General features: G+C 36.1%; 1 protein-coding gene across 8 annotated transcripts in view; it reads left to right on the forward strand.

The window, feature by feature from the left end:
• The window catches only part of CEP290 (centrosomal protein 290), a 111424-nt gene that overhangs the window by 78620 nt on the left and 6229 nt on the right, over positions 1-26575 (forward strand). For 4 of the 8 annotated variants that reach the window (XM_074941925.1, XM_074941926.1, XM_074941928.1 and 1 more), the window contains 20 exons: positions 1406-1570; positions 1880-1987; positions 2079-2213; positions 2456-2722; positions 3995-4102; positions 5173-5372; positions 6336-6549; positions 7154-7291; positions 8004-8225; positions 9888-10001; positions 12537-12682; positions 15592-15747; positions 16243-16366; positions 18216-18872; positions 20375-20509; positions 21600-21686; positions 23179-23343; positions 23882-24004; positions 24470-24642; positions 25734-25875. In XM_074941925.1, the coding sequence (XP_074798026.1) occupies positions 1406-1570; positions 1880-1987; positions 2079-2213; positions 2456-2722; positions 3995-4102; positions 5173-5372; positions 6336-6549; positions 7154-7291; positions 8004-8225; positions 9888-10001; positions 12537-12682; positions 15592-15747; positions 16243-16366; positions 18216-18872; positions 20375-20509; positions 21600-21686; positions 23179-23343; positions 23882-24004; positions 24470-24642; positions 25734-25875 (3579 nt within the window). Of the gene's footprint in view, positions 1-1405; positions 1571-1879; positions 1988-2078; positions 2214-2455; positions 2723-3994; positions 4103-5172; positions 5373-6335; positions 6550-7153; positions 7292-8003; positions 8226-9887; positions 10002-12536; positions 12683-15530; positions 15748-16242; positions 16367-18215; positions 18873-20374; positions 20510-21599; positions 21687-23178; positions 23344-23881; positions 24005-24469; positions 24643-25733; positions 25876-26575 lie in introns of those variants that run through there. The other 4 variants (XM_074941931.1, XM_074941933.1, XM_074941927.1 and 1 more) reach the window with 3 other exon arrangements.

The following is a 26575-nucleotide window of genomic DNA, read 5'->3' on the forward strand; positions in this document are numbered from 1 at the left end:
GGACAAATTGTTATTTGGGTAATTATATTTTTCCTTTTCTAGATAGTTACCTTTGAACTGGATAAGACAGTCTCATTTTCTGTCCTAACTATTGTATAGTATTGCATTCTCTATTTAAAGACATTTGTATTACAATGGTGGGTAAAGTGGCCTTGGTATATTTAGTTTTCAATCAGTCTGTAAAGTTTTTTGAGCATTTTGGGATCTATGTTGTTATACCAATGAAATAAAAACCAGCAGGATCTTATTAAAGGGGATAAGACAAAATGTCACATTTATTGTGAATACAAAAAGAATCATAGTAGGCAGTCAGTTATAGCTGTGTTATTTCATTCAGTTTCACATTCATTCACACGTTTGTTCATACACACACACAGGTTCTGCAGATGCTGTATAATTATCCGTCCTGAATGTAGCTTGAGTTCATGGCTTGGGTTCATAGCTTGTGGCGGCTAACTGGCCAGGAAAGCCGGGCACAAGGAAGAGCTGGGTCTCTGTTGGGCAAGCACCGATGCCCTTCCATGTTGGCAGCAGAATGTTACCCTTCAAAGTCTTCCATCTCACCCATCCTTTTTGTAGGCTTTAGTTTAAATCCAGAGTCTATAGGTCTTGCTGTGTCAGGCTGGCTCTGGGTTTGGTGTCATTGATCACCCGTCAATTGCAGACATGACTTTCAGCCTAGGACCTGGCTTTGATGTTTCTTCAATTGTACTTTTGTTCTTTTCTTTTGGGGGTGGACTCCTCTTACTTTGTCAGGGCTGTTGTCTGCATCTTCGGCCGTTGGGTGTTTACACTTTATTTCGTCAGGACAGGCTGGGGCTGGAGATTGATTCCATCATTCATTCATACCTCATTCACACATCTAAACTAAGCTAATAAGATTACAGCAGGGTTTTGCAAAAATGAAGGTTGCAGCAAGCTTTTACAAAATGAAGCGAGCATTTTAAAATGGAGTTTGGGACAAGTTAAAATGGAATTTGAGTTACAATATGGACAAGTGTAAGGAATGGCAAACAGTGAACAGAAGTTACAATGTTGAAACAGTGTAAGTTTCAGCAATTTAAGCAGCAGTTGGATTGACAGTGAAACTCAATTAGCCAGTTATTGGGGTAACTGGTTTTATAAATGAATGTTGTTTCATTCATAAACTTTGCTTATGAAGTTATATTAATAAAGTGAAAAATTAAAAACAATTTCATTGATCAGTTCTACAATGCAAGTGATAGATATTGCTACTATTAGTATATATATAGTTGAATGTTATAGTTCGTTATATGCAACTTTTCTGGGTTGTTTTGCAAACTTAGTTTCACTTTGGAAAAGACATCCAAATTCCCTAAATGCTATTTTTATCTGATTAAGATGATATTGATAATGAACTGTACGAACTGTTGTTATTTATCAGGTAATTGAGTGGCATATGAAAATGGAAGAACTTCGTCTCCAGGACCTTAAAGTGAATCGAGAGTTAGTCAAACAAAAAGAAGAGATGAAATATTTGAATAATATCATTTCTGAATATGAGCGTACAATAAGCAGTCTGGAAGAAGAAATTGTACAGCAGAGCAAGGTATAAAATTCTACATGATGTAAAAATAACAATATATTTTCTGTTTTATTTAATGATTTTTAAAATTCTTTTGTTACATTTAAAAAACTCATAACTTACATGTACAAGATGTATGATATTTAGATGTCTGTTTTCCCAGGCTGTTACAGGTAAAGATGTATTGCCGTCACTGGCACATTGGAATTGCTTTCAAATTCTCTAAAGTAGGGCTGAAATCCTTGTCCTGTTGAAGTGAATATTCATGTTCTCATTGACATCAGTGGGTCAGGATTTCAATGTAGATCTCTTTAATCAAAGTTTTTTTTATAGTTTTTTGAAGAGCGGCAGATGGCGTGGGATCAGAGAGAAGTAGAGTTAGAACGTCAACTAGACATATATGACCGTCAGCAAAATGAAATACTTAGTACTGCTCGAAAGGTACCTATACTGATTTATTTTAAATAAATTAATAAGTGTGCTGATTAGAGCTGTCAGAGAAATAATGTTCATATCTGTCTTTTCTGTGCAGCTTGAAGAGGCTACAGGTTCGGTTCCAGATCCTAGTTTGCCCCTTGCACAGCAGCTTGAGCTAGCTTTGAGGAAAATTAGGGAGCACGTTCGAACAATCCTAGAAACTCGGGCAACTTGCAACTTATTAGAAGAGGTAATTGGATGAATATACACTGTATTAATAAATTTGGTATGTAAATACATTGTGCTGTGAAAATTCCACACAGTGATATACAAATTATAATTGTATTGGTGTGTAGTGTGTCTAATAATCCCAAGTAGGGAAAATAGAATACAAAGCCATTTTTTGATTTATAATTCGATTTAGACATATTCTGACACATTTTTTTAAGCATAATATTTCTATAAGATTAGTAATAATTTCCTTTGTTGTAGAAACTCAAAGAGAAAGAAACTGCTCTGTGGAAAGCAGAACAAAATGTTTTATCAAGGGACAGAGTTATAAATGAACTAAGGCTTCGATTACCTGCAACCGCAGAAAGAGAGAAGATAATAGCTGAGCTAGGTCGAAAAGAAGATGATCCAGAATACCACTGTGCCCTGAAAGTTGCCCACCAAACCATTACAAATATGCAAGCAAGACTAAATCAAAAGGAGGAAGTGTTGAAGAAGTATCAGCATCTCCTTGCAAAAGCTAGAGAGGTATATACACTTTTTGTGTTATCTTGTATTATATATATTTTTTTTAAGAGTTTGAGTTAATTTTGTGCCCAGTCCTTCTTTCAGTGAAGGCATGGCAAAATTCCCATTGACTTCAGTAGGAGCAGAACAGGGCCTTTATTATGAATTTGTCATTCCACAAAGTTCAGGTTTTCTTAACCTCTTGTATTTAAAAATTTATTTATGTAAAAAATTTCTGATTGTTCTCCTTTGGAATTTCTTTAATATGGGAGGGCTAGGAAGCAAAGTCTGCAGTGATAGATGCATGAAATTAACCAATAGTATAATTCTACATTTTGGTTGTTTTTCATGCACTTTCCTTGAAAAAAATACAGAATTCTGTGCTGTAGGGGATCATTATGGCCCAGATCATGCAGCAAGCTTGGCATGGGTAGACTGTTGCACAGGTCTCATTGTAGGATTGTGACCTGTGGCTGCAGTCATGAAAACATTTTATTCATTAGCTATATAAGAACTTAAAAAAAATTATTTAAGATGAATTTAAAGTTTGTTAAAGATGCCAGTTTGATGAGGAAATGAGGTGAATAAATAGAGGAGGGAAAAGACCAGAAACGGTGAAGAGAATGACAGTATTAAAGGAGATGGTAGAGAGAACAATCAGGAAAGGCAGGAATAGATTCTTTGGGGAGTATAATAGCATTGAAAACAGTATAAAAAAAAGGCAGAGAGGCAAACATGCTCAAAGCCTTCCTTGAGATTCCATGAGTCTTGTTCCTTAGTCAGACCCACAATCAGTGACTCCTGCATGACCATATCAATTTGTTAAATACTCCTTGGTCTGCCTGACTGAATAAGGAGTGTCCTATGATTGATGTGCTGCCTATGTACACAACACTAGTGAGAGTACAGAATGTTACAAACTCCAAGCTTTGTCTTGCCATTTGAGAATTAAAGAAGGGAAAATTGTCTCTTTCTGGGTATTTGCACACTTCCAGAAAAATGTAATACTATGACTTAAATCTGAACATACTGAGAGGCTTAATTTAACATTGCATTCATGTAGTTTTGGGCAGTTACTTTTTTTTTTCTCTCCTAGAAAAATTTGCCAGGATAATGAAATTACTTTAACTCCTTAGTGCTTATATTTGCTTGCCAGTGATGGGATTTCCTCAACTCAGATTCTATTTCAAAGAGTCAAGTAATTAGCATGGAAAGTACAGCAGTTCCATGGATTTCTGGAGTATCATGCATGTATACATGAAATAAGAAAATATGTTCATTTTGTGCTAATAGGAGCAAGAGGAAATCGCAAAGAAACATGAAGACCACCTCCAGGTTCTACATCAGAAGCTAGATTTGCAAGCTGATAATTCACTTAATAAATTCAAACAAACTGCTTTGGTAGGTTTGTTGGTTTGTTTGGGATGGGGGATTGTTTTGTTCAGTATTGTATATTTGTTTGTATGTTTTGTTTTTTGTAAATTTTGAAAATGATGTTAATCCTCCATACCAGAGGAGCAGTTTTTCAGTTCAAGATAGTATAAACAGGAAGATAAACGAGTAAGACTATCATTACACTATTATTGTATGAAGATGAACTTGAAAGAATTTGAGAAAGATGAGTGAGGAAATAAGGGTCAATCAACACATTTGGTACTTGTGTATATAAGTGCATAATTCAACGTGTCCTATTCTATAGAGAGCTCATGGGGAGGTTGATGTCTTCCATTTTCTCTCTCCTTTTTTAATATTCTACAGCAGCGTTTCTGAAGCTGGGGTCCACGGACCCCTGGGGGTCCACAAGGGTATTCCAGGGCATCTGCGGGCCCCACTACTCAACTCCTCCCCCTCCCTCCCTCCCTCCCTCAACTGCTCCTCTCCCCTCCCCCCCCCCCAGCAGCTCCTGCATGCTGGGGAACAGCTATTCAGCGACGTGCAGGAGGCTCTGGAAAGGAGGAGCGGGGATGGAGCACACTCGGGGGAGGGGAAAGAAAGAGGCAGGGAAGAGGAGGGGCAAGGATGGAGCTGGGGGAGGGAAGAGGTGGGGTGGGGCATTGGGGGAAGGGGTGGGGTGGGGGCAGGGCCTAGGGTGGGGAGCTTGGGGGTCTGTGAAAAGTTTTAAATCAAAATGGGGGCCCTTGGGTTGCTAAAGTTTGAGAACCGCTGTCCTACAGTAAATAAAATAAGCTCCATCCTAATTAAAGGTTTGCTTTTGACACTGTGTCTCAAAGACTGACCACCTATATTTAACCAGCTATATAACTACTCTTCAGATACAGAGACCATTTACCAACGTTCAGTGTGGCTAACATATGAGTACAGTGATGAGTCACATCACTGGTTATAAAATATAGTGTAAATGTTGCTGCTTGGTTATGTTTGGGATCAAATTTAACATAATGAAATAATTGCAGCACTTTGCTGTATAAGATGTAGAATATTTAATATGAATGATTTTTCTGTTTTTATAGGAGTTAATGAAAAAACCTTCTTTATCAGTTCCCACCAACAAACATTTCATTCGTCTGGCTGAGATGGAACAAACAATAGCAGAACAGGACAACTCTATTGCTTTACTTCTAGGCAGATTAAAGAAAACATCATTTGATTTGGAGAAACAAAAACAACTTAGTTTATTAAAAATCAGAGAGTTTGAAAACATCAAGGCTCAGTAAGTGTTTAGATATACAATTATTACAATTCAGATATTAATTAGATTAGACCAATCAGCTACGAGTCTAAAATTTATTCCTGTGTCATTAAGACCATTTATTGAATTAGAATCACAGAAGATTAGAGTTGGAAGAGACCTCAGGAGATCATCTAGTCCAGCGCTTCTCAACCAGGGATCCGTGAGCCCTTTCAGGGGGACTGCGGAGCCCCGGGGCTGAAGCTGGCAGCCCCCCAGCCCCAGCTGGGAGCAGTATGGGGTTGAAGCCAGCAAACCTCTTCCCCCACACCCCCAAGCCAGGAGCAGCGGGGGACTGAAGCTGGGAGCCCCAGCGCACCCACCCCACCCTCCACAAGTGTAACTTGAAAATATTTATTTTGTGGGTTGTCATCAAGGCTATCGTATGAAAATTGTTGTTTAGAATATGTAGTGGTCCATTATAAATGTTGCATTTGTCCCCTTATTGAACACTTCCTTTTTAATTGAATTTTTGGTGCACTGAACATAGTTTTTTGAACTGTCAAAAATATTTTCTTGTATATCTTAAACAACGTATTGAGCTTGCTGTGCAACAGAGATGAAAGTCATGAAAATTTAGCCCAAATGATACGTTTAAGAAAAGGAAATTATCTAATCTTGCGTGCTTTACTCATGTGAGTAGTCCCACTGGTGCTGTGCATTCGATCACTGTTTGGTATTAATTCAGGAAGTGGAACCACAATAATTCTCTAATTTCACTTTTAGTTGATTTTTTTTTTTTATTGGATTATGTAGACACACTTTGTAGAAGGTTTTTGTGATTTCCAGATTTGTGTGTGCTTTTGCCTTTGTAGGCCATTGTATAAGAAAAACTTAGCTGAAATTATCAAAAACATGTAATATTTTTCAGCCTTTTCTATTCCACCTTGAGCTTACTAAATAAAGTACTTCTTGACACTGCTATTTATTACTTCGTTGTACTAGGCTTGAAGAAAAGCATGTGGCTGAAGTGAAAAAAATGAAAGATGAAGCAAATGAATTGAGGAACCTGTTATCTCAGATAGAGAAGGAATTGCTGCAAGTAAAAACTGAATTAGAGGCCCAAAAAGAAGCAAATAATAGAGCGCCAACAACTACAATGAAAAACCTAGTGGAAAGGTTGAAGAACCAGTTAGCCTTAAAAGAGAAACAACAGAAAGTAAGTAATTTTAAAATTATTTTATTATTTAGCATCTATCATGAAGACAAGAAGTTGATGTAAAACCAAATAACTATGAAAATTATGTATAGCAAACATTTCCACAACTTTTTTTCAGAAGTGCCACTGTTGGGTTTAACAGATGGACAAAGAATACCTGAAAGATGCCCTTTTATGGAGATTCATTAGGGCTGTGTAGCCTGCTGTAGAAAAAGGACCAGAAAATGACTGAAATTTGGTATAGAATTTAACTTCTCTGTAATTTGTGGAGCCAGATTCACTGATATACTTAAGCTGCTTTGTGCTACTCTGACGATGCAAAACAGCCTTAAACTTAGTTTAACTAGCCAACTAAGCTGCATTTATAGTGATTTTTGTGTTGCCAGAGTATTGTAAAGCAGTCAGAGCATACCAGTGAATCTGGCTTATCATTGTAAATCATATGGAGACAGACCAAAAGATGATATGAATTGTGCTGTTAGTATGGAATACAGATGGGTAATTTAACATAAAAGGTAGTAAAATTTAATTCCCTTTAGCAATTTTTTAACATTCATTTTCAGCAACTTGCTTACTTACCAAACGAATTTGTTGATATTTTCAGGCTTTGAGTAAAGCACTTCTGGAGCTCCGAGCAGAAATGACTGCTAATGCTGAACAGCAGATTATTTCTGTAGCATCACAAAAAGAGGCATACATGAATGTTCAGCAGATTGTTGACAAACAAACAAAGGAGCTCACGGTAAGCACTAATTAACCTCTTTATACTGTGTTCTACATTGTATTCTTATTTAAAAAGAGAACACAATGTTTATAATTTCATTTTGAGCATTATAATAATGAATGTTGGAATGTTATGAGGTTTGACACAACTCGCAGTGAAGTCAATGACAGTCTTTCTGTTGACTTTTTTGGGAGTTGGGTCTGGCCCACTGTGTACATTTGTTTTTAAATATTAAAACAAATAATCAAATGAAATGTATAAGTACATGCAGTACCGCTATTTAGCCTACATTTTTTCTTCAGAATTTTAGAATTTACGCACGGAACACTTGCACCAGGCTTAAACATGATATATAAAGGTTCAACCTAAGGCAGCTTTTTTTTTTAACACAGAAAATAAATTTGGTTTTGCCATTTAAAAAAAAAAACACCCCAAAAGTTAATTATTTTTGTTTTGTTTTATTTAAATTTAAACTTAAAAATGTTTTTCAGACTGACTTTTTGCTACTTAAACATATCAACAGATTTATAGGAATTTACAAATTATCTTCTAAGTGATTATTTAAACATATTTTACTTTACTTTACAGATGACTTAAATATAGTTGACAATATATGAAATAACTGATTTGAGAAATGTCTGTGGAATCCAGGAAATGTACCTGCTTAACCTCAATATGTTTTAATTAGTTGGCAACCCTGAATAACACTTTTTAAAATTTATTTTTATAGATTCATATAGAGGAATTAAATGAGCAACTTACAAAATTCAAAGATGCCCTTAAAGTAAGTAAAACTAGAGAGCGCTCTTTATTAGATGAGATGGATGATTTAAATCAAGAACTTCAAAAAAAGCAAAAAGCCATTACTAAAGGGCTAAGAGAAAAAGAAGAAATGGAAAATGAAAATGAAGAACTGAAAAAGCGTATAAAAAGACTGACTAACAGCATTCAGGTGAGCTTAGTTTTTATTAGTGTAAAAATCTAGGGATTCAGTCAAATATTCTCTAATGGCTGTAATGTTTTTGGAAGACTGAATATGATTATCAAGCAGAGGGACCAATACATGGTGAGGAGAATTTTGAGATTGGAGGCAGCAGATACCAGACAGTGTAGTGGGGGTGCCACCAAGCTATTGGCTGGCATCCTCTGTTGCAGATGTCAAATGTGGGTAAGAGGCTGAAAGAGACCAGCTCCCTGAGGTAAAGATGAATGAAAGACCCAGGAGATGGCTTGTAGAACTCGCAGCCTGTAAGAAGAAGGGGAAACCTTAAGTTATTGCAAACTGAGGGGACTCTCCTTTCTTCTCACTGTAGGAGGTCAAGAAGATTCAAAGGTGAGCTAAAACCGAGGTGTATAGGCTTAAAAGGTCCAACCCTAGATATTAGTTATATGGTAATGAAATCATTTAATACCATACTAGACCCAAGTAAATGCTTTGTGGTTTTCTGAGAGGGTTTAGCTTCAACCTCCAGTTACAGTTAATTAAAAATTAACAAAGTTGCAGTCCGCTTTAAATATTTCCCTTTGTCTTTGTTTTGTTTTTGTACGTGCCCTGGTCAATCCACAACTTCAATTACGTATTCCCTCCATGGACATACTGTTTTTCTAGGACGTGCCATTTTATTTACTCTCTTCTATTCTCCTCTTCTCAATACAAGCTATATGTAGTAGATAATTTTTTGCTAATGGTAATGCAGTTCCCAGCGGTCTCCAGTTGGATTCCTCTCATAAATTTAAGCAGAAAGTACTAGTACTAGTTTATTTTTGTCAAATGACCATGGTCTTAAAATGTTTAAAAAGTCTGTATATTGTCTGTACTCTGTAGAAAAATAGTTCTAAGTAACAGTTTTTCTGTCTAAGTATCCATTCGTTTTTCATTTCTAAATTTGCAAATAGAGATTTCACATACTATTAAATTCTCAGGTATGTGTCCTTTAATCCAGTGGTTCTCAAAGCCGGTCTACCACTTGTTAAGGGAAAGCCCCTGGCGCGCCGGACCGGTTTGTTTACCTGCCACATCCTCAGGTTCAGCCGATCGCGGCTCCCACTGGCCGCGGTTCGCAGCTCCAGGCCAATCGGGGCTGCAGGAAGGGTGGCCAGCACATCCCTTGGCCCACGCCGCTTGCCACAGCCCCCATTGGCCTGTAGCAGTGAACCGTGGCCAGCGGGAGCCGTGATCGGCCGAACCTGCGGACACGGCAGGTAAACAAACCAGTCTGGCGCGCCAGGGGCTTTTCCTGAACAAGCGGCGGACCAGCTTTGAGAACCACTGCTTTAAACCAAGTTGTGTGAACTTATCTGTTTCGAAAGAGTCATAGTAATTTACAGCAATTTAATACCTAACCCTTATTAAGTTTAAAACAGCAATAGTTAAACACTTTTTTGAGTCCATTACTCATGACAGAATACAAAGTAACAATCTAACACTTAAATAGTAGTTGTAATCTTTAAAGAGACACTTTATAACCTAAATTGTACCATTTGTTCGAAGCACTTCTGTTAAAATGAATAAATTAGTCAATATTTAGTTTCTGTATTTATCTCAGTGGAGAAAAAAGTAGGAAAGTATCTAAATGGTGATCATTAAGCTGTAAAGATAATCATAATTTTTCAGAGCAAAGCTGATGAACAAAAATTTATTGATGAACTTCAGAAAAAGATTAAAAAGCTTGAAAGTGAAGTTGAAAAGAGTGAGGAGGTAGAAAAGAAAAGTTTAAAAGAAGACAAGGTATGTGACAAAGGATCATTTAATTTGTGGTATTGAAAGGGACACCATCAACTTGAAATCTACCCAGTTTAAGAAAAACAACAAATCAGAAGTGGCTTCAGAAATTTCACCTGCTCCTGATTCCCCTTACCAATTTTCCTGATGTTATAATCACATATTCCTATATTTTATTAATATTTTCCCTTCCCTTCTTGCTGAATACAAAATCTGTACAAAAAATTTAGGAAACTGACTCGACTGTACAAGATAACAGTGACTGACTACGTATAAAGTATTGTCAAATTCATAAAGTAAAGAAACTGAAAAACAATTTCTTTCAATGGTAGCAGCCTATGGTGTTGCTTGTAACTATAGCAGTTTAAAAGCATTTTGAGACAAAAAATTGATTTTTTTTTTTAAATGGATGGTGTCCCTTCAAAAAGATACATTTCCTAATGGATATCTCTGCAGATGATAGATTCTGACTGGCGAAGGATGAGTTTGTTCAGTCTCTTGTTTGTTTTCTGCTGTTATGGTAGCAGATTAGTGTCTTGTCTTGGTACCTAGTAAAGCAGACTGGAGCAAAATACATGTTTTGTTCTCAAACTGCATTCAGTGTCATTTTAAATATTCAAGATGATTTTAAGCAAGAGCTTACAATTCCCATTGGATAAGTTTGAGGCACTGTACATAAATTGCTAGTGTTTGAGATGTATTTTTGTCTTGTACTATGGATGTGTGTGTGTGTGTGTGTGTGTATATATATATATATATATATAAAATAAAACAAGTGTGTGTGTGTGTGTGTGTGTGTATATATATATATATATAAATTTGTTTTATTTTAATTTCCATAGCATTAATGTATTTGTAAATGTTTTACATATCTATGTATGAAATTAAAAATAACAAATACACTTAGACCCTGGTCCTGCAACTAAGTCCATGCAGCTAGATCCCTACTCTCAAATGGAATTCCATTGAATTCAGTGAGACTGTCTGTGTATAAGTTTCAGGGTGGTAACCTTGTTAGTCTGTATCAGCAAAAACAAGTACTCCTCATTGTTTTTTGTCTGTATGTAGTTCCTTGTATCCATGCGGTGGCCCATTGACTTCAGTGGGAGTTTCTTAAGGAGTAAGGGTGTGCCTATGCAGAGCAGATATTTATGTATGTTATGTATTGGTTCTGCAGACTGAATCTTGGATATAAAACCACTTTGAGTTCTTACAATTATTTCTCTTTTGCCAGCCTCATGGTAAAGACTGTTTTTAGTTCTTGAAATTACTTATACATGTTTGTAGTGAGAGGATTATTAATCAGTGGAAGAATAAATTTCCAACAAGTAATTGAAGTGGTTGATCCAAACTAATGCAAATTATACCTAACTTTTCTAGACATTTTATGCTGTTTGATATTATTCAACATCACTTTCCGATTCAGTCTTGGTGGCCAATTCTGCAATGACATATGCACATCACATGCACACGTTTCCGCAGAATTGGAACATTGGTCATAACTTTGAATTTTGCAGGGGTTAGGGGCTTTATCATAGGGGATCACTGTTTCAGTTGCTAAATAACCACTTACACTCCTGACTCCACAGTTAAGGTTTCAGGATTTTGTTTCTCACTATGAAATCTGATTCACTGAATTCAGTTCACTGATTTTCAAAAGACATGCTCCAGGTAATCACTTTGATCTTTTTTGTGCTAGGACAGCTATCCACCAACTCTCAACATTGCCCAGGTGGGATCTCATGACCGAAATAAAATACTAAATTCTATTAAATGCTAGGAAAAATAATCTACCCCCACCTCCCCTGTTTTCTTCTGAATCAGATCCTAGTTTGTTTTTGTAGGTAACACTAAAAGTTTAAAGTGGATGTGGAAAAGAAAGGAGAGAGGATCACCTAAGGGAGGCGAGGGACTCCAGGACAAAAAACTTCATTGCCACCTGTAAAAAAAAACTTTAGCTTAGCTTTTTCAATAACCATTTGTCATAAAATCTTACCTTGTTTTCTGTTATAAAAACTGAATTGGGACTATTAAATAGAAATTCATTTTTCTATGACAAAAAGAGAGTTTAAAATCACCACTGGACCAGCAACTATGTTACTGCAGGGGTGTCTGAGCTCTTGGTGAGCTGGAGGAGGAAAGAGAGGTCTGCTGTAGATATTATAATTAGCACAGAATAACATCATGATCTTTTCTCCTGTCTTCCATTAACTTGTTTCAAAGTGGGAGAATATATTGTGTAAGCATCCCTAACTTTGGATTTCATAAAAATGTTTCAGTCCTTCCTTGTAAAGTGAATGTTTAATTTTACAGAACGATTCTCTGGTAACATTCAGATGTATCAGGTTGTGCATCAGATTTCATAACACGCAGTATATGCACCAATCACCTCGTAATAATTGCTATATTTAAACATCTATTTTTGTTTAAAATTTTGAAACAGGAACTTTGAATCAAATAGTGCTGGTCTAACTTGTTTCTTGTTCTGTGGTGTTAAACTAGACCAAAAGGAAATGTTACTTCTTTTTGAATGTTTTACAGAGCTCTAGAGAAGAAATAGCTAGGTGGGAAGAGGGTAAAAAATGGCAAGCCAGAATGGAAGGGATGCGGAACAAACTAAAAGAAAAGGAGAAGGAAATGGACGCTTTAACAAAACAGCTCAGTACATTAAAGGAACTTTATTCCAAGTGAGTTGATTTTAATTAGACATATTTCTAAACTGATAATATAAAATAAAGGAAACTTGGTTTGTTGGTTACAAAAATATTGTAACAGTTTTATTATATTAAAAAAACATAATTTACAATTTACATTCCTGTTGAGACTACAAGGGGTAGCTTATTTTCAAGCAGCAAGCTGCCTTTATGTTTCTAGCTATTCTAGTATTCTGTTTTCTGTAGGAGCTGACATTATTTTACTAATTAAATTAGTTTTGCTCAAAGACTGTTTCTAAGTTCTCTATTAATAATTAGGGCTGTCAAGCAATTTAAAAAATTAATCGCAATTAATTACACTGTTAATAGAATACCATTTATTTAAATATTTTTGGATGTTTTCCACATTTTCAAATATATTGATTTCAATTACAATACGGAATACGAAGTATACAGTGCTCACTTTGTATTTATTTTTGATTACAAGTATTTGCACTATATAAAAACAAAAGAAATAGTATTCTTTAGTTCACCTAATACAAGTACTGTAGTGCAGTCTCTTTATCGTGAAATTTGAATTTACAAATGTAGAATTATGTTAAAAAAAAAAAAACCTGTATTCAAAAATAAAACAATGTAAAATTTTAGAGCTTGCAAGTTCTTGTTCAGTCAATCGCTCAGACAAGTTTGTTTACATTTGCAGGACATAATGCTGCCCGCTTCTTGTTTACGATGTCACCTGAAAGTGAGAACAGGCATTTTCATGGCACTGTTGTAGCCGGCGTCGCAAGATATTTACATGGCAGGTGCACTAAAGATTCATATGTCCCTCATGCTTCAACCGCCATTCCAGGGGACATGTATCCATGCTGGTGACTGGTTCTGCTTGATAACAATCCAAAGCAGTTGTCATAAATATAAAGGGAAGGGTAAACACCTTACTTTTAATTGAAGAAAAAGTAAAAGAATCACCTCTGTAAAATCAGGATGGTAAATACTTTACAGGGTAATCAGATTCAAAACATAGAGAATCCCTCTAGGCAAAACCTTAAGTTACAAAAAGACACAAAAACAGTAATATACATTCCATTCAGCACAACTTATTTTATCAGCCATTTAAACAAAAAACACCACACAGACAGAGAGAACCTTTGTTTCCCCCCCTCCCCCCCCAACTTTGAAAGTATCTTGTCTCCTCATTGGTCATTTTGGTCAGGTGCCAGCGAGGTTATCCTAGCTTCTTAACCATTTACAGGTGAAAGGGTTTTTCCTCTGGCCAGGAGGGATTTTAAAGGTGTTTACCCTTCCCTTTATATTTATGACAGCAGTGCAGACAGATACCTGTTCATTTTCATTATCTGAGTCAGATGCCACCAGCAGAAGGTTGATTTTCTTTTTTGGTGGTTTGGGTTCTGTAGTTTCCTCATCGGAGTGTTGCTCTTTTAAGACTTCTGAAAGCATGCTCCATGCCTTGTCCCTCTCAGATTTTGGAAGTCACTTCAGATTCTTAAACCTTGGGTCAAGTGCTGTAGCTATCTTTAGAAATCTCACGTTGGTAACTTCTTTGCATTTTGTGAAATCTGCAGTGAAAGTGTGCTTAAAATAAACAACATGTGCTGGGTCATCATCCGAGACTGCTATAATATGAAATATATGGCAGAATGCAGGTAAAACAAAGCAGGGAACATACAAGTCTCCCCCAAGGAGTTCAGTCACAAATGCAATAATTTTTTAACTAGTGTCATCAGCATGGAAGCATTTCCTCCGGAATGGTGGCCGAAGCATGAAGGGGGAATGTTTAGCATATCTGGCACGTAAATACCTTGCAGTGCTGGATGCAGCAGTGCCATGCAAATGCCTGTTCTCACTTTCTGGTGACATTGTAATAAGAAGAGGACAGCATTATCTCCTATGTTTGTCTTAGTGATTGGTGGAATAAGAAGTAGGACTGAGTGGACTTGTAGGCCCTGAAGTTTTACATTGTTTTGTTTTTGAGTGCAGTTATGTAACAAAAAAAATCTACATTTGTAAGTTGCACTTTCACAACAAAGAGATTGCACTGCAGTACTTGTATGAGGTGAAATGAAAAATACTATTTCTTTTATCATTTTTACAGTGAAAATATTTGTAATAAAAATAGTATACACTTTGATTTCAATTACAACACAGAATACAATATATATGAAAATGTAGAAAAACATCCAAGATATTTAATAAATTTCAGTGGTTATTCTATTGTTTAATAGCGCAATTAAAACTGTGATTAATCACTATTAATTTTTTTAATTGTGATGAATGTTTTTGAGTTAATCATGTGAGTTAACTGTGATTAATTGACAGCCCTATTAATAATTTGTTTTTAGCACAGTCAAAGAAGCACCAGCTGCAGGTGAGGACAGACTTTTCTTACGTTTAGTTTCATCAGACTGCTAGAATTAGCAGCTGTGTTAATCTACAGTGTTCTGACACCTCCAGCATTGTGATGACCAAGACTTTTTCAGCAAAACTCCAGAAAAGATGTGTTTATTTCATTTAACCATGTTTTCAATGTAGTCACAGAAAAATTTTCACTGACCTAGAATTCAAGAGGTTAAAAGTAACAAAAGAATAACAAGAATTATATAAATTTGTAAATTCCTTTCACTAGCTGTGCTTTACTTAGGCTTTCTGTTTTTGTAAAGGGTTACATAAATATAAAATATTAATGAATGCTTAAGCAAAACCTGCAAGTGATTTGTGAAATGTACAATATTCATTCAATATTCTTTTATGAGAAACTAGAAAAATGTCCATTTTTAAGGTCATTTATATCAAGAAACGTTCAATGAGCAATTGGATTGCAGGTCTCGAATCTTTCAAATGAAATACTGTTCACTTTCAGATGAAGCAGATTGGTAAACAAATGTACCAAGATTTTAGTAAAAACAAATTGAATGTTGCAGATCTGATAAAGAGAAAATTGCTTTACAAAAGAAACTCAAGACCAGCAGTATTACTGTTGACCATGTTGTGGGAGTGCGGGCGTCAGAGTCAGAGAAAGAGCTGGAAGAACTAAGAAAACGGAATATAGACTTACAAAATGAAATTGCTCATATGAGGTAAGAGTTGTTTCAAAAGGAGAGACCCCATTTGGAAAGCTTACAATTTTTCCCCTTAAATACATTTTGGGTTTATTCTTCAAGGAATTAATTCACAGAAGCTGGCTCCCTGTGCATAAAAGTGAAAACACAGTTGTCGTTAGTTCAACTATAACACCTTAGCTCTAGTTTTTTTTTCTCTCAAGTTTTGGAAACTTGTTACATTTTCAGTGTATATGCATAATGCACCATTATTGGTAACAGAAATTTCACATAAACATCAAGAGAAAATAGACTCTTAGGATTTCTTAAGGCTGAATACTATGCCAAATTCCTGGATTATGGTGTTTATTTAATTCAGTTTATATAAATAAAATTGATTTAGTATAGCTACATTTATCTAACACAAGATAGTAAAATCTTCAGTCTAGGAAAGCAGAAGTCCATACTTGATTTACATTAAAGGATGCTTTCCTGCATTAATAACAAACATTCACTTCTTTATTTTTGATACAGAACACAACAAGCTCTCCCACGAGATTCTGTGGTAGAAGAGTTACATTTAAAAAATCAATATTTGCAGGAAAAGCTTCATGCATTGGAGAGACAGTTTTCAAGAGACACATTTTCAAGACCTTCGGTAAGCAACCAACTTTGTTATTACCCAAATTGAAAATTGAATGCATCTCCTACTCAAAGACATATTTATCATCCATCTATTATTCTGTAGTATTTGGTCCATTTTGTTTCAGGTTGCAATCATCCAATACAGCATCTGAAAAAATTAACTTTTTTCTCCTTTATTAACCTTATGGCAATAATGTTTAGCATTTTTTAAAAAAAATTCTAAGAACTAAAATGTGTTACTGTTTTTCATAAACATTATGTGGTTAGAAGGAAGAAAGATGTGCTTAGTGCTATAAGCAGAGAGGACAGATACTCCATACCTCAAAGGTCTTACAGTCTAAAAGACATATAAAGGCAAGACACACTGGGAGACTCAGAAGAAGGTCTTGGCTTAGTGCAGGGTTTGGTTTTTTTTTCCCCTTTCATTATTTATTACCTAGCATTGGCTAGTGTTTGGAGCCTCACAGAAATGCTTGTTTAGGAGGGATTTGCTTTTGAACAGAACAGGGAACTGGCACAATAAGATGGAGGACAGTTTAGGGCACAGCATGGAAGAACATACAAAGCTGGCTGTGGCTGTAGGAAATAAATGATTCTTCTTTGAATGTGTATCAGTGTGGATCCCACTGTTCGTGTGCATGCACCTCATGCGCAAGATCAGATTTTTTTTTTTTTAATAGCAATGTCTGCCAGGGCTGTACACGTGCCCTGTGCTTCCTTGTAAGGGCATAAAGGGCGGAGTGGCTGCAGCCCTCCCTCTGTTGGGTTTGCACCTGAAGAGGAGCACCCCTACGGACACGTCTTGAAGAATTCCAGCTATTGCACAAGATGAGTAACCTCTCCTTACAGGTAAAATTAAAAACAAAAACCACAATCTGTAGTCTGTACTTATTAACAAGTTACTTTCCTGTCTAAATAAGGTATTTCACATCCAATGGTCAGTCTTTCAGTCTTGTCCAGCCCATAAAGCTGGGATTCACCGTTCATAAGACCTCTGCTTCCTGATGTCAGTTTTCTCCTATAATGGATAACCACCAGGGCCATTTCTCCCGTTCTTTTACAGTAGGCGGTTGTCTCTTAACCAAGAGGGCCCCCTCTTCTCAGAACTCTCTCGGGGTTCATTTGTCTTTACAAACCTCCAGCCTGCATCTAGTCCTGACAGTAACCATAGGCTGTCTCCATGAATGTTCATTTTTCTTATATTGCTTGAGTCTGCTGTCAGACTCCCACTCCTCAGGTGATAGGTTTCACTCACAACAGATTTGGAACACAATATCCTACAGGTTATATCACTCTAAAATTGTTTACCATACAAACATCTTGTAATAAACATGACAGTCAGGTAGTTCTTTGCTTTCGGCAGAGACCACACAAGACTCCTGTCCGTGTAATATCAAGAAAATGGTTGGACACAGATGTAATGCACCTGACAGCGCATGCTTGGGCATGTCTGTAACACACTGACCAGGCATAAACAAGAGTATTTTTAGTCTTTAGGATAGAGAAGAAGCTCCAGCTCTTTTAAATGTTCTGCAAATAGAAACAGCACTATTGTTAACACCCGAAATGTGTAGGGAGAAGACAAGGAGTCAACGATTATCCAGCTTTGTGAGACTAAGAGACTGGGAAGATGCTGTGTTGTCCACAGCATGGAAAATTGGGGAGGAGATAATGAGCTTGGTTTTGGCTACACGGTCTCTTACACACATGGTTCTCTGTATTCCTAATGTCAAATTATCTGATTCTTATTAAACCTGCCACAAGTGGACATGATGTTATATATAGGTGTGCTGTCTTATTGCTTTTACTGTCTACCTCTTTTCTTTTCATGCTTTATTACTCTTTTCTTCTGCTTCAAACAGAGTGCTGCATGTGACACAGCTGCATTGATTAATTCCTCTTTTGCTAACAATGTCAGTAAATACAAGCATTTGAAATATCCATGGAAGAAAACTGCTTCAAGTAAGGGCAAAGTAAAACGCCAACCCACTATTAGTATTACAGATGGCAATGGAATAGATGAAGGTGCAAACATTACTGATCAATGCCATCAGGCTGCTGGAGATGCAATTACTGAATTAACTCCAGAACAGGAATCTGAACATTATGAAAAACATGAGAATTCAAATAATTCGAGGGTAGGATCAAAAGGCAAAAGGAGTAGCTCTCTGAAAACTGAAGCGGATGACGAGGGTATCAGTGATGACCAAGAAAATGTAACAGGCCCTGAAGAGGGTGAAGTTAATGAAGAACATGATGGAGAGAAAGAAGGGAAGCAAAAAGTATGCAAGCAGTCAACTAATAACAATGAAGGAAGTAGAGCAGAATCTTGTGCTGATGCAATGAGCTGCAATCAGTCTGATTCAGAGGAGCCTTCTAATCAACCTAATGGTTATGAGCCAGAAAATTTAAAAATTAATAATGGAGTGGATAAACACACTGAAGAAGATACAAGTGGAAATCACCAACCTGATACAGAGGGGACTGAGCAAACCCCAGGAATTTGTGAAATGCCCCAGGTTTGGCACTATAGCAGTCCTTTAATCCTTGACTTCCCTATTAGCTGCATTGTTTGTATGTATAAATTATATAGACTAAAATATTTATTGTAGAATAGTTTGTTTCCTGATACGTATTTAGTTTTTTTATTATCTTCCTGCTTTGTGCTTCTTTAGCAGTGTGTGTTGTGACAATATCTTTTATATTTATTAGAGAGAATATATTTTACTAGTGAGGCAGTTACTTTATTCCCCCATGTTTTTATTGGTGATACTTAATTCTAATTATTTGTGGAATTATCAGAGTTTCTTTATTTTATTTTTGCAGGTTTCTATTTTGATTTTATATTTATTGCAAGAGAGACCATCCTTAGTTTTTACTGCCTTATCTCTACTCATGTTGTAATCTTGTGAGAGTAAGTTTCTTGCACATATTTGCAGAAGTGGGCCAAATGTGGAGTTTTTTGATTCCTTGTTCAGATTTTTTTAGGGTGGTTTTTTTTTTTTTAATCCAAGCAGTTTGATCCTCTTGAAAAAGAGAAAAGGTTCTTGGGATTTTTCTTTTTCTTCTGAGACTAACTTCACATAAATTATACTAACAAAGCCTCTTGGCTAGTGACAATTTATAGCTGTTTCAAAGTTGAGTCTCTGTAAAACTATACAAGAAATAATTACATGTATCTTTTATTAATTATTGCATTTGTTCATCTTACTCAGTGCTCAGATTCTGTGGTAATGAATTTGATACAAAATACCTAGATGGATAGTTGCAGTATGGTCTAGTAGTCACAGCAGTGGACTGGTACTCAGAGGACCTGGCTTCTATTCCTGGCTCTGCCACGGATGCTCTGGGTGACCTTGGGCAAATCACTTCACCTCCGTGTCTGTTTCCCCTTTGTGAAAATATGGATAATAATGCTTGCCTTCTTTATTAAGATCTATAGATGAAAAGTGATGTATAAAAGCTAGGTATTACTAGGGACCAGATTCAGATACCCCTTTCCTGTTGAGATACACTTGAGTCTGAATGATCTGACTTCAGTGGGGGACTGATTATAGTGTGAAGTGCTATTAGTGTGACTAAATGTATCAGAAGGTGGCTCTAAAATAGATGCTATTCACAAGTACAGTAACCCTGTTTAGAACCCTGGAATTTTTTCACTTAGTAGATTTTGAGATTTCAAAAATCAGTGTTTATTTTTGCCGAACAGAAGTTTATACTGTTTTATACTTTCACTTCACTTAATTAAAGCAGATTTTTAAAATGTTCATAAAGGAATTAAAGGAAGAAGTTGCGTCAGAGGTCCACATTAGCTTTCTCTATCTGCTTTTTTAACTTAATGTGGTAAAAAAATACTGAAAGGTGAACTCTATAAGAAGGTATCTTGCTGTATAAACACTTTGTTTCAATATGGAATGTAATGTTATTGCCCAGATTATTGATTTTTATCCAGTGTAACTAATGTAAGGATTAATACCTCAACATTTAATAATATTTTATTCTGCTCTTTCCCTTTCTTAAGACGTCAGGAATAGGATCAGATGATCAGTGTCAAAGACAACAGGAGCTTCAGAAAGAAAATTTGAGATTATCATCTGAAAATGTTGAACTAAGGTTCCAGCTAGAGCAGGCTAATAAAGATCTGCCAAGATTAAAGGTATTTTTTTTTAGCATATAACACATTTTAAAGGCTTATTGAGAATGTAAATGTACATTTAAAAAAAAACAAACTTCTGTGAACTCTGTTGTACTAATACATATTCCATACATACTATATACATTTGATGTAAATATATAGGAAACCAAATACACTGGGGGCAGATTTCAGAAGCCACCTGTAAGGCCTAGTCTTTCAAGTAAACATATCTAGTTATAGCTGAGGACTCTAAAGCCCCTGTCCTGCAATAAGTACCATAAGGGTAGAACCCTGCAGCCTCAGAGAGGCACTTGAAAGTCAATGGAGTTGTGCATGTGCAGAGTCCTGCCCATTGTAGGGACCTAAATATGTACCTGCAGTTTATCGTACATAAATGTTTGAAAATTTTAAAAATTAATAATTAAATGTGCCTGGGTAAGAGGTCCCTTTTAAATTTGTCCCTTTATATTATAAATTATGGAGTGGTGTAGTCGCTGTTCCATAGTGTAGTTGAAGCCAACTTCCATTACAGTCCCTGTTTTCAAACTGGCCCTTTCCCAACTTCTGACCCACCCTCTGTCGCCCAAAAAAACCAATCCAATTTCAGACTGACAGCTCTCCTACTAGGGTAGAGTTTTCCTGGGAAATTTGGGAAAAAATCAACAAAGGTGTGTGTATTTGTTTGTTTTTTTTTAATTATTCCTAGGTTATAAAATATGAGTTGAAGCTAGATTGTGCTGTACCCTAAGAATTTAGATTATGAGAAAACATGCAGAACTCACATACTCTCTAATAATTTTTTTGTTTGGGTTTTTTTTATGATCTTTGCAATGCACTTAATATGGAAAATCAGCAGCATACCAACATTATTTAATGTTTCGATTAAAGAATAAAATATGGGGGCAAATTTAGAGGGCATGGGTTTTGTAACCTGGGTGGTTAGTAGCAAGTGATGAATTATATGGCAAGGAGGAACTTATTTTTTGGTTTTGTTTAATGTTTTTCAAAGTAAACTAACGGAAGATGGAATTTTTTGTAATTTAAAAAAGTTTAAATTCACCTGTTAATTGAGTGAAGCTTAAATAAAATGGTTATTATTTGTATTCTTTAGGACCAAGTAGGTGACTTGAAAGAAATGTGTGAGCTTCTCAAAAAAGAGAAAGCAGAAGTCGAGCGCAAGCTAGGCAGTGTTAGAGGGGTGAGTAATGCTACTGTGTTTTTCAGAATAATTAAATGATTGAAATACACAAGATTACTAGTAAGGTTTAATTACAACTGAAATGTTTATCATCAAGCAAAAGAAGATGGGAAATGTTAGTTTTTACACTTAGTTACCTCTCCTTATTTTATTATCTTGGTACTTTAATCAAAGAACCAAGATACTAGTCAATTGGCTATTACTATTAGTAAAGTTTCTTACATACTTAAATCTTTGCAGGATCAGGTCCTTAGTCTGCCACCTGGATTAATAACAGTTACCTGCAAAACTATCTCTTCACCAATATGAGAATATAGCCATAAGTGTATGCAAAATGATATTTCTTTCTGTATTTGAAAATCTTTTGGTAGAGCTAACCAAATGGGATTAGGTTGTTAGAAAGTGGAACCTGTAGTTAGAGAAATATTTTGTTTTTTAATATACAAGAGGATTATATAAGTGGACCTTCAGTTTACCTCAAGCCTATGTTAGTGATTGATGTAGTCTTCAATTCCCTTCTCATCAGTACAAGTACACTGCAAGTGTAATGGTGTGAAGTAAACCCTTCTTCATTCCTCAGAAGACCAGAAAACAAATGCTGCAGCAGAAACATTACTCCTCCATTGCCAACATCTCATGAAACCACAAGTGAGACGCTTACAAGATGCAAACACTGTAAGAGCCACACTTGTGCCTCTTACACTGTACAGGGAGTGAAGTGTGCTGCCTCCACAATTGTTGCTCCCTGGGCTTCCCAAGAAGTAAAGAGGAGTCAGCATAGTGCTGCAGGGAGCCATAACTGGATTCCCCACATTCCTTTGACCTCCTACACTATGCCACTGTTTCTTCACTTCTTGACTTCAGCAGCAGCAAGGTCTGCCTCCTCCTTTACTGGATAAGAGGAAAGTAGCAGTGAAATTCTCTTAATTTACTGAAGTGATTGTACATTGGAGTTTATTGTATGTAGAGTCTTTTCCCCTTCCCTCTTTTTTCCTGCGTTAATAAAATACTAATAAAGTAGGAAGGGGAGTAGATAATCCACTGAAATGCAGTACTTCATATTTGCTTGGCCAAGTGTTGCATTCCAAAGGAATTAGCATAGTGGAACTGTGCTAATATGTATGTATAAATGCAGAATTTTCATAGCACAATGTATTTACATACCAAATGTATAAATGTTGTGTCAGTTCTTTTAATAACACAAAAATTTAGATCCCCAATCCTGCAATTTGTTGTGCATGGACAGACTTCATGTGTGCCTGTTGACTTCAGTGGGGCTCCTTTGTGTCCTCCACCTGCAGGTAACCAATTTCAGATTCAGAACTATAATCCCAAACTATAGTTACCATATTTTGTGTGTTTACAACAAAGTGATTAAAAAAAAAACAAGACTTCAGACACATTTGATATCTCACTTAAAATTTCAAGCATTTACTTCATTATGCTTTTTTTTTCTTTTCTTTTCTTTTTTTCCCTTGTCTTTTCTGTGTAGTCTGGTAGAAGTGGAAAGACCGTTCCAGAATTAGAAAAAACCATTGGTTTGATGAAAAAGGTTGTAGAGAAAGTGCAGAGAGAAAACGAAGATCTGAAAAAGGCCCCAGGAGTTGTCTCTAATGAGAAACTAGTTAGCCTTGAACTTGAAAATGAGAGGCTAAAGGTACTGATTTATCATTCGTTCTTGTTTTGTGTAGCAACTTATATATAAATTAATTAGGAAAACTGATGAATAATAGTGTTTCACCTAAAACATAAATATCTTCAGTAGTGTATATAATCAAACCTATTGACATTATTTGGCACAAAAATTTGCTTCAGTTAAAAAAAATCACAAATGTGAACTTTGTACTACACAGAAGCAAAGCTTTACATATGCACTTCCTCCACAAAGTACTAAACCCGCCCAACAAAATCGATGTTTTGTATTCTTTCATAATAATAACTGAATAGAGTAACTTCTAAAGCAAAATGTGAATTTTAATGTAATGCAAGTTATTGTGACAGAGATAAATTTCTAAGGGAAATTTTGATATTCAAAATATCTTTTAATGTATTTGAGATATAGACATAAACGTGCTAAAGTGCTTTGCTGAATTGGGACCTGCATGTGCTAGATAACTGTAACATTCAAAATGAGAACTCGAAAGATTCTAAGTTGTGTAAATACATATTTGTTTTGTTTTTTGTTTAATATTTAGTCTGAAATGGAAAAAATGAAACTTCATCTGGGTGGCCAGCTGAGTATGCGTTATGAATCAAAAACCAGAGGCATGGAAAAAATCATTGCTGAAAATGAGAGACTACGTAAAGAGCTGAAAAAAGTACGATTATAGGATAGCATCCAGCCATTTGAGGAAATTCTTGGTTATATTAAGCATCTTTTCTTTTAATTTGGCTGGAAGTATACATATTGAATATTGAATTTACAGTTCTGTACACGCTCAGATACTATTTTGATGGGATTCCTAAATACATAACAGATAGTATTTATGATGATCTTGATACCATACCAATTTGTGCTGTAGTCCTATTAGATCACAAAGGCTAAGCAGAATTGACTAAGGTCAGTGTCTTGGATGGGAGACCTCCAAGAAATACCCAGATGCTATTGGAAATAGTGTTTATGATCTAGTATGTGGCGCTCTTCCTTCTGAATCAGTACAGATCCAATTTCTGAGTGTAATTTTATAGAGTTCAGTGCTGCGTGAGGTTCTGTATTTTGGATAAAAGAAGCATGAAGGCACTTCGCCACAATGTATATAATTTTGTGCCTCATTGGACAACAGGAGGCTGACACTGCAGAGAAGCTACGAATAGCAAAGAATAACATAGAGATAATAAATGAGAAGTTGACTGTGGAACTGGAGGACACTGTTAAGAGGTTAAACTTTGCTGAAAGCAGAGGTCCACAACTCGAAGGAGCTGACAGCAAAAGCTGGAAATCAATTGTTGTAACAAGGTAGGAACTGAGAATGAAACAGGCAAAATGATTTGTTTTCTTTAAGTATTTTTAAAGAATGATATTTTCATGATCATAGTTCTCAGTTCCTTTTCTAAAGCATTTCTTACTGACCTCATAGCAATCATTGACGAATTTACTATATTACAGATGTTCAATATACAAACTTCTAACCCAGATCCAGCAGACATGTAGTGTCCTCAGTCATGTGTCCAAAAACCCTGTTAGTCTCTGCTGCTCCAGAAACTGTTTTTCCTGTTCTGAGAATGACCCTCCCTTGCAGCTTCAAAATGCTGGATTGTTAAACTGAGGGGACTACCTTCCAGATTCTGCCCTGTACTATTACAGAATATCGTAACTGGGCTTTGAAGAATAATTTTGTGGTATTTGCTGAGCATGATAAGCAAGCTCCTTAGCATCCTACCATGAAGGCAAATTCCTCCATAATTGATCAAACAGCAGTCACCCAGAGAAGTGTTGAAAGGTCTATGACCTGAATTTCTCAGACTTTGCCTTGTTAATAGCACTCTGGTGGTGATGGTGAATGGGAAGAGGTATAAAGAGAGGGGTTATGCTGCTTCAAAATTACACCATCACAAAATAACAAAACAATAGTCTGAGAGGAGGGAGGAGCCCCTTCCCCACACCAGGAGTATGATGGTAGATGAACCCCATGCATCCTACAAAGTATTGGAGTGGATAGAAGGTAATATACACAGACCCTTCTGCCTACCTTTCCCAGATAATGTTTTCAGTAAACAGTTGGGCCTGGAGCCAGTCAATTCTTTTACCTGTAGTGGATGGGAAAGTGGAATTGCGGAGGCACAGACAGGGTGATGGGTACACCTAAGTACCCGTTGGAGACCCTACGTACATACTCAGTGTGACTAGCCTGTCCTGCTGCTTGGCTACATTCTGTTTTTAGCACACACGCACGCCTTCTACTAGGGTCACCATCTTTGTTTTACAAAGGGTTAGTTTTTGCGATAGTTCTTTGGACTGTGTGTCGGGTTTGCAGGATGGGGAAAAAATATTTTCTGGACTAGGCATAGTATTTGCAGAATGGCCTTAATTTTCTTTCCTGTTTTCAGGATGTATGAAACTAAAATGAAAGAACTGGAAACTGATGTTGCCAAAAAAAATCAAAGCATTACTGATCTTAAACAGCTACTGCAAAAGGCAACAGAGCGTGAACGCAACATTGAAAAACACACACAAGACTTGAAGGAACAGGTGAGTAAAACGTAGCCTATCTCTAATAATAAAAGGCAAATTTTTCTTCCCTTGTACATGTCTATAGGTTTGTTGTTATAGTGTGTTTCATTATTTGCGTACCCTAACTATACATTTCCATACTTAAGCATGTTTGGCTTTCTTTTAAATTTAACCTTAATGGTGAATTTCCTTGGTTAATAAAGCTTAATATTGGGATAATCCCTATAATGTAATTTACCCTAAATTTCTGATATGAACTCTCAACTTTGTTTCCCATTTACTTATGTTAAAATGGAGTTAATCAGAGGTAGATTTTCCTCCACTATACACGTCTAAACATTTATCACTGTAGTATTGTTCATAAGTGCTGAGCTGTAGGTATGGATGTTTTAATATGCCTTAAAATTTCCTTCTAACTCATTCAATAGAAGCTGTTTGTTGACTTTGAATTTCTGAGCATAGTGCAAGAACTGTCTCCTTATTCAGACTTTTGCTTTCATGGGTTGGTTCAGAGGGTGGACTCCCACACAGTATATGAGGAAGGCTTTCAGTTTGACATTTTATCATTTCACTTGTAACTGTTTAATGTTATATTCTGTATATGAAACACCTAAAGATGCTTATAAGTGTATTTAATACATTGAAAAAATATAAATTAATAAAAACTTGACAATCATATGTTTAAAAAAAAAAAAGTTGGGTCAAATTTTTGGCCCAC

The sequence above is a fragment of the Natator depressus genome, chromosome 1 (genome assembly GCF_965152275.1).
Source record: "Natator depressus isolate rNatDep1 chromosome 1, rNatDep2.hap1, whole genome shotgun sequence".
NCBI classification, from domain to species: Eukaryota; Metazoa; Chordata; order Testudines; family Cheloniidae; genus Natator; species Natator depressus.